This window comes from Stegastes partitus, unplaced genomic scaffold (assembly GCF_000690725.1).
Source record: "Stegastes partitus isolate 25-593 unplaced genomic scaffold, Stegastes_partitus-1.0.2 Scaffold620, whole genome shotgun sequence".
NCBI classification, from domain to species: Eukaryota; Metazoa; Chordata; class Actinopteri; family Pomacentridae; genus Stegastes; species Stegastes partitus.
This window is the reverse complement of record NW_007578351.1, coordinates 372,561-383,688: the sequence shown is the minus strand read 5'-3', so window position 1 is coordinate 383,688 and position 11,128 is coordinate 372,561. Positions and strand designations below refer to the sequence as shown.

Here is an 11,128-nt window from a genome sequence, read left to right as displayed (position 1 = left end):
GTCTCGTGAAGCTGACTGTTGACTGATTGGTTGTTCATTGAATCCCGGCGGCTTTGGGCGGCGCCATATCCTGTGTGGCAGCTGCATGGCAAACACAGAACCGCCTGGAAGCTGTCCGCTCCCTCATCAACCACACTACAGCCCGGCGACACCGCACATGAGCCTGGATGAGCAGCCCCAGCGTTAGCTAGCAAGTCGCCGCAGAAATGGCCCGCTTGAAGCGTTAAAAGTGGCTCTTCAAGATGTGAAACTCCGCCTGCGTTGTGTGAAGCAGCAGGGACTCAGACAATCATCGGTGGTGCAGCGGACGGTGGTGTTTTTTTTTCTTTTCTTCCCAATAAAGGTAACACCAGAATGGCCAATAAAAAGCAGTGCAGCTAGCTAATTTTACCGTAACTGTAATGTAGGCTGCTTAGCGGGTTATTAAATATCACCAGGAGGACTTGCACTCCTAACATAGAGTTAAATGGACTTTAAAGATTCATCGGACAGACAGATAGGCAGACCGTGATGGACAACGTTAGCTCAGGCTAACAGCTATCTACTGACCTTAGCCAGCTGCTAGTCGGCTAATTTTTTGTGGTGCTGATGCTGAGCTAAGCTAACCCTGAAACTACAGCATCCCGCGATTTTTATACCTTTTCTAACAAGACTAGCGTTAAATGACTGTAACCAAATTTAGAGAGAGAAATTTTAGAGTCCCTGACCTACTTGAGGATCATATTCAGTTGACTGTCTGGTGTAAATTTCGCTCTAAATATGAAATTCAATGAGCCCTGTAGGTAGACAAAACATCTGGACCGCATTGTAGCTACAGTAGAGCTAAAAAAATACCAAAATAAAAGCATCTAGTTAAAACATCACAACTCTGACAGTCTGTAAATATGATCATTTATCTTTTTACATAATTTTGGGGGGCTGTTTTGCCCCAATTGGACAGTTAAAGATGATGAGGGGTTGAGAAACATGCAACACTCAAAACTGATCATTTTAAGCATCTGAGAAGTATTGCCATTGTATATTGCACAGCTTCAGATTGTAGTACACTATATCCTACAGATGTTTTTGTTTTTTACTCCATCTCCATAAGTGATATCCAGTTGATGCAAGTTATGCTAAAACATTGTAAAAACTTTTTTTTGAAAGTGCAGATGTGTTTGCTTGTTGGGATGATCACTGAGAAATATTTTTGCCTTTGCGATAATTACGTGTCTGTGTGCAGGATCATGTGGTGGACCTGGCCCTTCCTTCCTGCTCTGGTGCTTCTCTCGGAGCTCTCTGTGGTGAGAGTCCAGACGGCACCGTGCCAGACCTGCCGAAAACTCACTGAGAGTTTCATTACGGTACTGCAGTTAACTTAATGAACCATCAATTCACACTTGTTGTTTATTTTAGCTGTGCTTTTTTAAATTTTCAAGTCTGGTAAATTTCCCTCATTTTAGGGCTTGGAGAGAACAGCCAACAAGAACTTTGGTGGAGGTAACACTGCCTGGGAGGAGGAGAAGCTGGCCAAGTATGCACGCAGGTAAGTTTTCTTTAGCATCTCACCTACTGAAGACTTGTTCACTTTGTCTGAGTCATCTGATATTGTGACCTGCTTTTTAAAATTTGCACTACTTAAACCTTTCTGAAGAAAGTGGTTCACGTCCTTTGTCTTCTCTGCACATTTGCATGATAATTTGTGTGAATGATTACATAAGACGGCTGATTTTAAATGTGACATTTGGTGGCTAAGAGCAAGGTTGCTGGGGTAGGGAAGCATGTGCTGCATAATTTGACAAGTGTCTTAATACTCTAATCTTGTTTCAGTGAGACTCGGCTCCTGGAGATAGTAGAGGCTGCTTGTGAGAAAACAGATTTTGAATGTAATCAGCTGCTGGAGCAGATAGAGGACCAAGTGGAGACATGGTGGTTCCACAGGTAAACATGTGTCCATTAAATGTAACTGAGATGCAATTTCACAACAACAAAAATAAGACTACTATTACATTATTCAAATTATAAGAGTGCCCTTATTGTCTTTTAATTTTGTTTTGAGCAACTGTACTTAATCCGTTTTAATCCTTGATTCAATTTATTTTTTGTCTAAGAGAGTGTTGGTTCCATCGTGTTGTGCTAAAATGTATTGTCACCCTCCTGTGTTGACTGACGTGCTGTGTATGTTCTACAGGCAGCAGGAAGCACCGGATCTGTTTGAGTGGCTGTGCATAGAGGAGCTGAGACTCTGCTGTCCACCTGGACGCTTTGGACCTGATTGCAAAGGTGTGAGCAACATACAGCATTAAACACAAGCTGCCTGATATCCGCACAGGAAATCCTACCGTGTCAAATTCAGTTTTTGGTTGTTTTTTTCCAGGTTAAATGTGATTTAATAAATATGTAAAACCCAGTGATGGTAATTAGAATCATGTTAATCCAAAAGCTTTGGTCTGAAGACTGCCAGAGTACAACTAATATCAGGTTTATCCTCTACAGAGTGTCCATCAGGGCCCAGTGGTGTGTGTGGAGGACTGGGCCGCTGTGAGGGAGAAGGTACTCGCCTTGGCGATGGAGAGTGTGTGTGCGATCCCGGATACTCGGGCAATCTGTGCCAGAGCTGCGCTGATGGTTACTACAGAGAGAAAAGGTCCAATGACAGCACAGCAGCCTGTGCAGGTACTTCAGAATCAGACAACTGATTCTAAATTCTGTTTTTGAGACAGCTAAACTTGACCCTCTCCCTGCATCTGTGCCTGTCATCGTTTGTAGCGTGCTACCATTCATGTAAGAAGTGCTCAGGGCCACAGGACTACAAATGCCTTGACTGCAAACCCGGCTGGATCCTTCATGACAACAAGTGTGTGGGTGAGTGTGACATCAGAGGTCAATTCGTTACATTTCGGAGATTCTGTGCCAGTTTTCTGGATGCGTTGTTCGACTGCCCTTATCTGTCTCTTAGACATTGATGAGTGTGGTACAGAGCTGGCTCGCTGTCCTTCTAACACCTACTGTCACAACACAGAGGGATCATATGAATGCAGAGGTATGCTCCCTTGTGTATTGTCTTTTTATGGTTGTGTATTCAGTGTCCTGTACCTAATGAAGTCACGCAGATACTTTGTAGATTTGTAGATTTTATGCTACTGGAGCGATAAGAGGCAGATTTTAATAACATCTGCAAAATTGGGGAGATTATCTTTGCTGCATCTCATCACAAAATCCTTGTCGGCATTGTTTGTTTGTTCCCTGCAGCTCCATCCAGAAACATTCAGGTTACTGAAACTGGTCAAATCAGACCAGTTAATGTTTAGCATTTTTCCTTTAAAAGGGCTTAAATGATTCATAGATCATCAATTTTCTGTAGATTAATTATTGCTGTTCGAGTTAGGTGGTTAATGTAAACTTCATTAGCTTCATTAAACTTCATTCTTGCAATTGTCAATATAACATTTAATGGAAAATGTAGGATGTGATGTTGACCACTACACTTCTGTTGTGTCCAGGCTGTGACCAGGCATGTGTGGGCTGCATGGGTAGTGGTCCTGCCCGCTGTAAGAAATGTGCACGTGGCTACAGATTGAAGGGAGCAAAGTGTCTTGGTGAGTATATAATTTGCATTTCTACTTCTTTAGATAATTCTTGGCATCCTGATGTCCTTTAAATGTATTTTTTTTTCTTCCTCGCACAGATATAGATGAATGTAGTGAACGTGCAATAGCATGCCCAGGACTCAATGAGGCCTGCATCAACGAGGAGGGCTCCTTCCACTGTGACTGTGCCGATGGATTTATTAGAAGAGATAGCATTTGTGTTGAGAATAAGCCTCCTCGTAAGTAGGAGTTGTAAAGAATATACAAATGCATACATAGCTTCTCAGAGTTCTTCCTTTCTATGTTTCTTTTCTTTTTTTTACCTCCTTAGCTGGCCCAGACAAGGGACTATTTGACGACATGACAGACGATGAGGTCCTTGTGCTGCAGCAGATGTTCTTTGGCGTTGTAATCTGTGCTCTGGCGACGCTTGCTGCTAAGGGTGACATGGTCTTCACAGCCATTTTCATCGGAGGTGTGGCTGCTATGGCTGGATACTGGCTGACAGAGAAGGGAGACTACATGCTGGACGGATTTCTGAAGGGACGCTAGACCGTCTGGGACCACGATTCGATAAGAGGAAGTTGGAATACCAGCCAATTACGGTGAATGAGACTCAGTTTGGGGCAGGAAACTATCTTTACAAAGCTAGCCTTTCAGGGATTTTCTTTTGATCGAAGAGTTACTTAAAAGGGCTCGGGTTTGTTAATTTCTGTTTATGAATAGGATAATACAGGAAAAGGCAAGAACTTGAAGACTTTGAAGCTGAAAATGTAAGAGGATTAACAAAGCAACACTGCACTGATATAAAGGAACTGAACTTAATCTCCCCTACCTCAACTTTGTTGGGAACAAGGGTGACATAAAGACCACTACTGATTGTGAAAATCTATTATGCATTTTGATGTCTCATCTGGCCTCTATGTCGCTCAAGAAAAGATGTCGTTTTCTTTCACACAATGAAAACCTCCTGTTATCATGTCCATCCACGTTTTTTTCACTAATTTCCCCATCATTTGAATGGTGCATAAGTTTTGACTGTCAGGTTACTGCAACGCTTAAGCTTATCGCTTATAGGCATGGGATCAGATGAAGATAGCTGAAGAATTTCCCAAATCACCCTCCAACAGAGCACTCTGGGATATTTCCATTAGGAACGACTGGTTGTTTATCTTCACAGAATGACTTTTTACCTCCTCCTCCTCCTCCTTGAATGATTCTTTTAAGTAATAATGCATGATAATAGGATTTGAAATGAAAGGTACTGAACCGTATGTATTTATTTATTGTCTTATTTTGGCATGGAAGATTAACTTTTAATAGCTGCTGGATCACCAGCGTTACTGCTTAGTGAGTGTGTGAGGGAATGTGCTTTAGGTAAATAGCAGCTCCGGTCTGGATGATGCAAAGCTATTTTCTGTTGCCTTTTGTTTTGAAAGCACTATTTGTTTGTTGATGTTTATCATATATATTTTTTTTCTTGACATTTCCTCATTTTTGTGTGCATTATCCATGCAGATTTCAATCTGTTCAATTGTAATTCTAGCAGACATAGTAGCATCATGTCGGGGAGCCACTGGAGCATCACTTTCTTACCCGTCCATCTAATTTATCTTTGATTTTCCTTGTGTTGAATGTTGTCCACAGAGTCCTGATTCATTATAGATGTTTGCTTTAGAATAAAAAAAAAATCTGCCACTCCTCATGTTTGATTTGAATTTTTAATTAGATTTTGTTAAGCTTTCTCTGCTCTTTACGTGGACACAACTGGGGAAAACGTTCTACTTGCATTTTAAATTACAAGGCATGCAAAGGAGTCAGTGACAGGAGTCCCGGGCTAACTGTGTACTGTGACGTGAACCTTTGTGCAAGCAGAACAGAAATATTTAAGGTTTCAGTAAAATACTCAATAGCTTAATTTGCTTCTTCTAAGTTTAACACCCCCTAGAAATACTCATGATCATTCAGTAGTTACATGTACTGTATAATCTTAGCTGTCATTTTTCATGCATACATATGAGGCCTGAGTTTTACATTTTGACTTCTTGAAGAGCTTCAGCCTATTTCAGTGTTCCACTCCAGTTAATGGGGTTGAGGCGCAGCAGTTCTCTCTCCTTCAGGACCTCCTGGGAACGTGTTAGTGCTCTATCCCTCCAGCTCTGCTCCATTAGCTGTACACATAAAACACACGCACACAGATGAGGAGGGGGGGAAGCCAACCTCAGACACTCCCTACATTGTTGTAACCTGAGAGCACGTTGAAGCATTTTTGGCACACTATTGTGAGGGTTCATAAACACAAAGCATTAGTAGTGGATACATAATGCATGTGTGGGACTGTACCCTCTTGTTCTCATCTCTGTATGCTGCCATGGCTCTGCTGTGCTGGATCCTTTGCTCTCTTTCGCTGGACAGGGCGAGGCGGTCCACTTCTCGGAGATACTCGGCTTCCTTCACTTTGCCGGACAGCTGCAGCTTCAGTGCTGCACATTTCTCCTCTATTTGCCTCTTTAAGTGCTCTCGCAACTCCTTTCTACAGAAAATAATTATAACCTTTTGTTAACAATATTGTGGAAGTATAAAGGAGAATCATCAGTACAGATGGTGAAGCTGAAGCGGTTTTTTGTTTGTTTGTTTGTTTTGTTTACCTGTACTCTTCTCTCTCGCTGCCGGTTCCATAAAAAGGTTTCCGCCACACTTGATGATACCTGAAACATCAAGTCTGCACTTAACTCTTCAGGGTAAAGACTGAAATAGTGCAGGTGATTCTCTTTGAGGGATTCTCAGTAACACCTGTAATTTTCTCTTCTCTGCATGATCAGTGTCCTCTGGTGGTTGTGGTGGTGAACAGCTGGTGTCTCCAAACTGACGGTGCGTTTGTGGATCAAAGGTGGATGCAAGGGGTTCAATCGTGGAATAGTCTACAGAGCAGATACGAAATATATTTTCTTCTTTTGACCACAAAGCAAAATCACCTTCCCATGACACAGAAGGGTAGTCAGTAAATCTCTGTTCACCTGATTGCTTGTCCACATCCGGGCAGAGTCTGAGATGATGGGAAATGTCGTGGGAGTGACCATCAGGCAGCGACTCTGCCGGACAGGAGGTGTGTTGTGAGGGATACAGACTGGTGTGGAAGCTATAGAGATGGAAGCTGCAGTAATGAAGAAACAAATACAATCACAGCCCATGCTTGTAAAAACTATTAGTATCACTAAAATAGACAGCAAAGAAAAAATAAATCTCTTTCCTTACGTAGTTTCATCTTGTAGTTCACTCTGTTTCTTGCGTTTAATACCAGAAAAGTGGAGTCTTCACGTGCAATGAAAATTTCTTCTTAAAGTTGCTGTTAAATCAAAGCATTAAATGGCAACATAAATCCAAATGTAAATATAGCAAATTACCGTACTGGTGCTAGTTAGAGATTAAACCTTGGCATGCCGCTGCACTCGCTGAGTGTTTTGCAATGGCAACAGTTGCCTTGGGAATCAGGTTACCCCCCCAGCAAAAGAAAGCTGCTGCGTGGAAAGGCCATGCATCAGTGCACTCATAAAGAAAGATTATTAGCGTGTGACGATGGACTAACCAGATACAGTAGGAGGATGTCTCAGGATCACATCTGCACACAAAGGACCGACTCAACAAAACCAGGCAGGAGACAGACTGAGAAATGCACTTCATTTCAACTTTTAAATCACTTAAAACTTTTTATTCAACATGAAGTAAAACTTTTTAAAGACTTATCTTGGAACATCATTGCATAATTTTGTAGCAACAACTTTAAAACTGCAAGTTTATCATAATGCTAATAGAGTTACATAACTGCAACGTTTATGTGATTTTTTTTTGTTGTTTTTTTGTACCACAACAAATTGTCCTTGCGTCCTTGTTTCTCATACTTGATGATGTCTCAGATTCCCAGTGTTTCGTGGTTCTCCCACAGCCAGGCGTGGTATTTGTTTAACATGTGATCTTCAGGTGTCACCTTTGACATAAAAATACCAAGTAAATGTCAGATTTAGGATTGACTAAGACTACAAAACTAATGTGATCATGTAAGAGTTAAAACACTGAGATCACACCCACCTGTCTCCATTCTCCCACGCAGAAGATCCTGTAGGAGTCGTTGCCGTACTTCCCAATACCATGCAGCTCAATAGGGTAGCGCCACTGTTTAGTCAGATATTCATCTACGCAGGAGAAGAAAAAAAAGGTTGTGAGGTTTTCCTGGGCCCCCTTACATTGCTTCATATATTCTGATCAAAACCATAATAAAACAGAAGCATACTGCATGTATACAGATGCGGATGCTGTAATCCATTCCCAGGCGCATTTACCTGAGAAGCGGATGAGTGTTTTGGCTCTGAGCTCATACAGGCCGAGCGGCTTCATTAGCTCAGACATGGGCTTCCAATCGGCCTGCCGGGTCATCTCTGCAGATGGGTAACGCTCAAAGAACTGCCACAACACTGGAATGGCCATCTTGCCTGTATTGAATACATGAGTGACATGGCAGGTTTAAGAACTGGTTGATACAACTTCTAGAAGTTTGCAATGGCTGTACATCTGTCTCCTACCACTCGTCTTGTTGAGAAAAACAGTGGCCACCAGGAGCTTCCATGGGTCATGGAAAAGGGTTTCCTGTACAAGGTTGAAGGGAGACCGAGGGGGCGTCCACTTCTTAAACGCTTTCCTCCTAGGCGCGGCAAGTCCTGAGTGTACAACATGTATATTTCTCTTAACACATCATTTAATTTTTCAAATGTTAATATGCATGTCCTACATACAAATGCACATAAGTTTATTGTATCAAATAACCCATTCAAACATTACCATCTCTGAGAGGTTTCCCACTGAAGTAAGGGCTTGTTTTGCGTCTGTCTTCTACACTCTTGGACTCTAAGCAGAAATGAAACATTTATGTGTATTTAAAAATTAAATCAGCAATTTCTTATGTCACGCAAGGAAGTGGGACAATATTTAAGAAGCCACTTACCAATAAAAGAAAAATCACTAAATGCTTGCTGGTATGCATTATAAAGTAAGCAAGCAAGTTTATTCATTTAGTTACTTATCATACAAAGAGGCTATTTAAAGGTAAAAAATAAAAAAAATAAAAAATTGGTGTAAAAGATAAAATACAAAATGATTTTAAAAAATTTAAATACATAAATCCAAAACAGTGCAGACATGGTGCACAGAAAGTTTATAGAATTGAATGTATTTAATTAAAACTGACTCACCAAAGCAGCTAAGAAAGACAAAAGATAAAAGAAAAAAAACGTAAAAGATAAAGTACACAATCAGTTATGAAAATAAATAAAATAAAGTGAACAATGTTCAGACATGTTTGATAAAAATGCAGGCAGTTTCAGGCACTTTAGACCAGACTTTATAATATAACTAATTACATAAAAGCAGTGGAGATAAGAACTGTCTTCAGCTTATTATTATTAAAATATTTAACTGTAAAGTAATAACAGGATACTTTCAGACACCACTGAAAAATCACACTTTACATTTTTGGGTCACAGCCTAAGCTAAGTATCTAATGGAACTATGTTTTGGTGCCTCTAAAGAAATTCTCTGTTGGTTACAAATCATATTAGTAGCCTTCATCAGGTGTATTAGGGCTATGTTTTTGGAACTTGATCCTACCCCATATAAATTATGGAATCAAAAAGGATATGATGGAGCAAATCACGTATGCACTAAGCTCCATAAGCACACTTTTGTGGTGGAGTCCTGTAATGGCCTGCTAAATGCAGCACTGTTCCATTCCATGTTCTTCCATGCTTCTGTACACTACTGACATGCCATTTGTCCTGTGATGGTAGACTGTTCTTCTCCGCTCTGACTGACACTTTATTATAATATTATTTTTCTTTTTTATCACTTAATGTATCTGGCATCTTTGATTTTTTTCTTTCTTTCTGTATTTATATCTGGAAAATGCTGGTATAAAGTGGATGATGTGTGGAACAAATGTGGAACTGTATTTTTTAAATACACAAATAACAAGTAAACTAAAGAAATTAAAAGCTTTAACAAGCTGTCACACACCCTAGATCATACTTACTATTCTGGGACTCCCTGATGGGTGTACAGCTCCCATCTGTGATGTCAGCTAACAACACCTCCTCTTCCACATGCTGAAGACTGTCAACGTCAGCCTTCAGTTCAGAATTAGGCTTGTCGTCACCTTTGCTGTGAATCTGTATCTCATCTGCGTCTGGCTCATCCTCACCTTCGTTCACGCACTCAGTTTCACGTTCAACTTTTAAAGTTGGGACTGAAGGCTGTGAGTCTGCCTGTTCATCCTTGTGAACAATGATGATGCTTTCTTGATTGCTGGAAGGTGCCAGTCGAAGTAGCTTCTCTCTCAGCAGCCCCACTCTCTGTGGGCTCTTCTGTAGTTTTGGATCATCTACTTTTCCTGAAGGTGCAGCTTGTGAGCAGCCAGCCTCATCAATTTTGTCTCTACAAACTTCTAAGACTTGTGTGATCTTCTCTACTTCATTATGGCCAGTATCTTCTGCACTCTCTATGTTTCTGTCTTTAGGATCACTTACAAGGGAGAAAGAGGCCTTTTTAAATTTATTTGGGGGTGGATCCAGAATTTCTTTTACATCTTCTCTTTTCTCCTGCTGTACATCTGCATGTTTTTTCTTTCGTCTCGCTTGCTTTACTCTGGAAGGGAGTATTTGTGAAGAAGAGGCGACATCATCTTTGGATGTGGTGAAATCAAAGAGGCTAATGTCTAAATTCCCTTTCCCACTTTTTAGGAGGAAGGCGTGCAGGGATGCTCTTGATCGGAACCTCTGCCCCTGGGGACTTTAACAACAGAAATATCACACACTGATGTAACTGCATCTGTGATACACTTAGTCATAATCCGAGGTGCAATAACCTAGAGGCAGGATTACAAGAAAACACTGAGTCACCTTGTAATGTAGACATCCAGCTTGCCTGCTGTCTTGCCCGCTTTCCGCTGTCTCACTTCTTTCATCCAGCCAGGGGGCATTGCAGAAGTGTGCCAAGAATCAGGCTCGTCCTTGTGACTTTGGTTATTCACGTCTCTCCTGGTCTCCAGCTCCATTTCAAAGCCAGTGGGATGTATTTTGAAATGTGTGTTGTTTTTGAATCCAGCTGTGGTGCAGTCAGAGATAAAGCTGATTGCCTTTAAGTTTACTGTCCAGTGGTTGACTTTTTACTTCCACATCAGCAGCCATATCTGGTCTGTGTCATCTGTAAATGGAATATACAACAACATTTAGATGGCATCTGTCCACTTTACCGTATCACATAAAACTGAAAGTATCTCCTCATATCACAGAGAGCAAAGCGCAAAGTTATATCTAAGGTTACATACATGAATACCGTTCTACCTCGGACTCATTTCGTTGTATAGCTTGGTGCCTTCGCTGTCCTCCTCGTTATTTTCTGATGTAAACACAGCAGTGGAAGTCCAGTCATGGCAAACACACACACACACAGGAAGTAGCGAGGAGATTTGAGTCTGCGCAGTGCGAACGAATCATGACAACCGAGCTTAGTAT

General features: G+C 41.2%; 3 protein-coding genes across 9 annotated transcripts; 1 reads left to right on the top strand and 2 right to left on the bottom strand.

The window, feature by feature from the left end:
- The first annotated feature begins 211 nt into the window (after window positions 1-211).
- LOC103362982 (cysteine-rich with EGF-like domain protein 1) lies at window positions 212-5,274 on the top strand. The gene is made up of 11 exons (XM_008289547.1): window positions 212-343; window positions 1,223-1,343; window positions 1,443-1,525; window positions 1,810-1,920; window positions 2,171-2,262; window positions 2,476-2,655; window positions 2,749-2,844; window positions 2,939-3,022; window positions 3,483-3,578; window positions 3,668-3,808; window positions 3,901-5,274. The coding sequence occupies exons 2-11, from the start codon at window positions 1,227-1,229 to the stop codon at window positions 4,119-4,121; spliced, it is 1,221 nt and encodes a 406-aa protein (XP_008287769.1). The 5' UTR covers window positions 212-343; window positions 1,223-1,226; the 3' UTR covers window positions 4,122-5,274.
- A 2-nt stretch (window positions 5,275-5,276) lies between these two features.
- Window positions 5,277-7,267, bottom strand: LOC103362980 (uncharacterized). 6 transcript variants are annotated; one of them, XM_008289540.1, is made up of 6 exons: window positions 7,156-7,267; window positions 6,587-6,723; window positions 6,363-6,490; window positions 6,218-6,277; window positions 5,913-6,098; window positions 5,277-5,740 (listed from the first exon to the last, which is right to left on the bottom strand). In XM_008289540.1, the coding sequence occupies exons 1-6, from the start codon at window positions 7,248-7,250 to the stop codon at window positions 5,630-5,632; spliced, it is 717 nt and encodes a 238-aa protein (XP_008287762.1). In that variant the 5' UTR covers window positions 7,251-7,267; the 3' UTR covers window positions 5,277-5,629. The 6 variants fall into 6 exon arrangements, with proteins under 6 accessions (XP_008287762.1, XP_008287765.1, XP_008287766.1 ...); XM_008289543.1 differs by lacking the exon at window positions 7,156-7,267 and adding an exon at window positions 6,825-7,144 and having other exon boundaries at window positions 5,913-6,102; XM_008289544.1 differs by lacking the exon at window positions 7,156-7,267 and adding an exon at window positions 6,825-7,144 and having other exon boundaries at window positions 6,587-6,661.
- On the bottom strand, window positions 7,250-11,074 carry LOC103362981 (methyl-CpG-binding domain protein 4). 2 transcript variants are annotated; one of them, XM_008289545.1, is made up of 8 exons: window positions 10,942-11,074; window positions 10,514-10,817; window positions 9,649-10,403; window positions 8,403-8,468; window positions 8,147-8,281; window positions 7,907-8,056; window positions 7,656-7,759; window positions 7,250-7,554 (listed from the first exon to the last, which is right to left on the bottom strand). In XM_008289545.1, the coding sequence occupies exons 2-8, from the start codon at window positions 10,666-10,668 to the stop codon at window positions 7,480-7,482; spliced, it is 1,440 nt and encodes a 479-aa protein (XP_008287767.1). In that variant the 5' UTR covers window positions 10,669-10,817; window positions 10,942-11,074; the 3' UTR covers window positions 7,250-7,479. The 2 variants fall into 2 exon arrangements, with proteins under 2 accessions (XP_008287767.1, XP_008287768.1); XM_008289546.1 differs by having other exon boundaries at window positions 10,958-11,074.
- Window positions 11,075-11,128: the final 54 nt, after the last annotated feature.

Coding starts and splice junctions, on each gene's coding strand:
- LOC103362982 (XM_008289547.1), top strand. CDS start 1,227: ATGTGGTGGACCTGGCCCTTCCTTCCTGCTCTGGTGCTTCTCTCGGAG. Junction 1,526..1,809: donor CTGGCCAAGTATGCACGCAG/GTAAGTTTTCTT, acceptor ATCTTGTTTCAG/TGAGACTCGGCTCCTGGAGA. Junction 3,023..3,482: donor GGGATCATATGAATGCAGAG/GTATGCTCCCTT, acceptor TGTTGTGTCCAG/GCTGTGACCAGGCATGTGTG.
- LOC103362980 (XM_008289539.1), bottom strand. CDS start 7,250: ATGAAGTGCATTTCTCAGTCTGTCTCCTGCCTGGTTTTGTTGAGTCGG. Junction 6,278..6,362: donor CAGAGAAGAGAAAATTACAG/GTGTTACTGAGA, acceptor TTGATGTTTCAG/GTATCATCAAGTGTGGCGGA. Junction 5,741..5,912: donor ACAGAGATGAGAACAAGAGG/GTACAGTCCCAC, acceptor TTATGTGTACAG/CTAATGGAGCAGAGCTGGAG.
- LOC103362981 (XM_008289545.1), bottom strand. CDS start 10,668: ATGGAGCTGGAGACCAGGAGAGACGTGAATAACCAAAGTCACAAGGAC. Junction 8,282..8,402: donor TGGGAAACCTCTCAGAGATG/GTAATGTTTGAA, acceptor TTGTACACTCAG/GACTTGCCGCGCCTAGGAGG. Junction 8,057..8,146: donor TTTTCTCAACAAGACGAGTG/GTAGGAGACAGA, acceptor TATTCAATACAG/GCAAGATGGCCATTCCAGTG.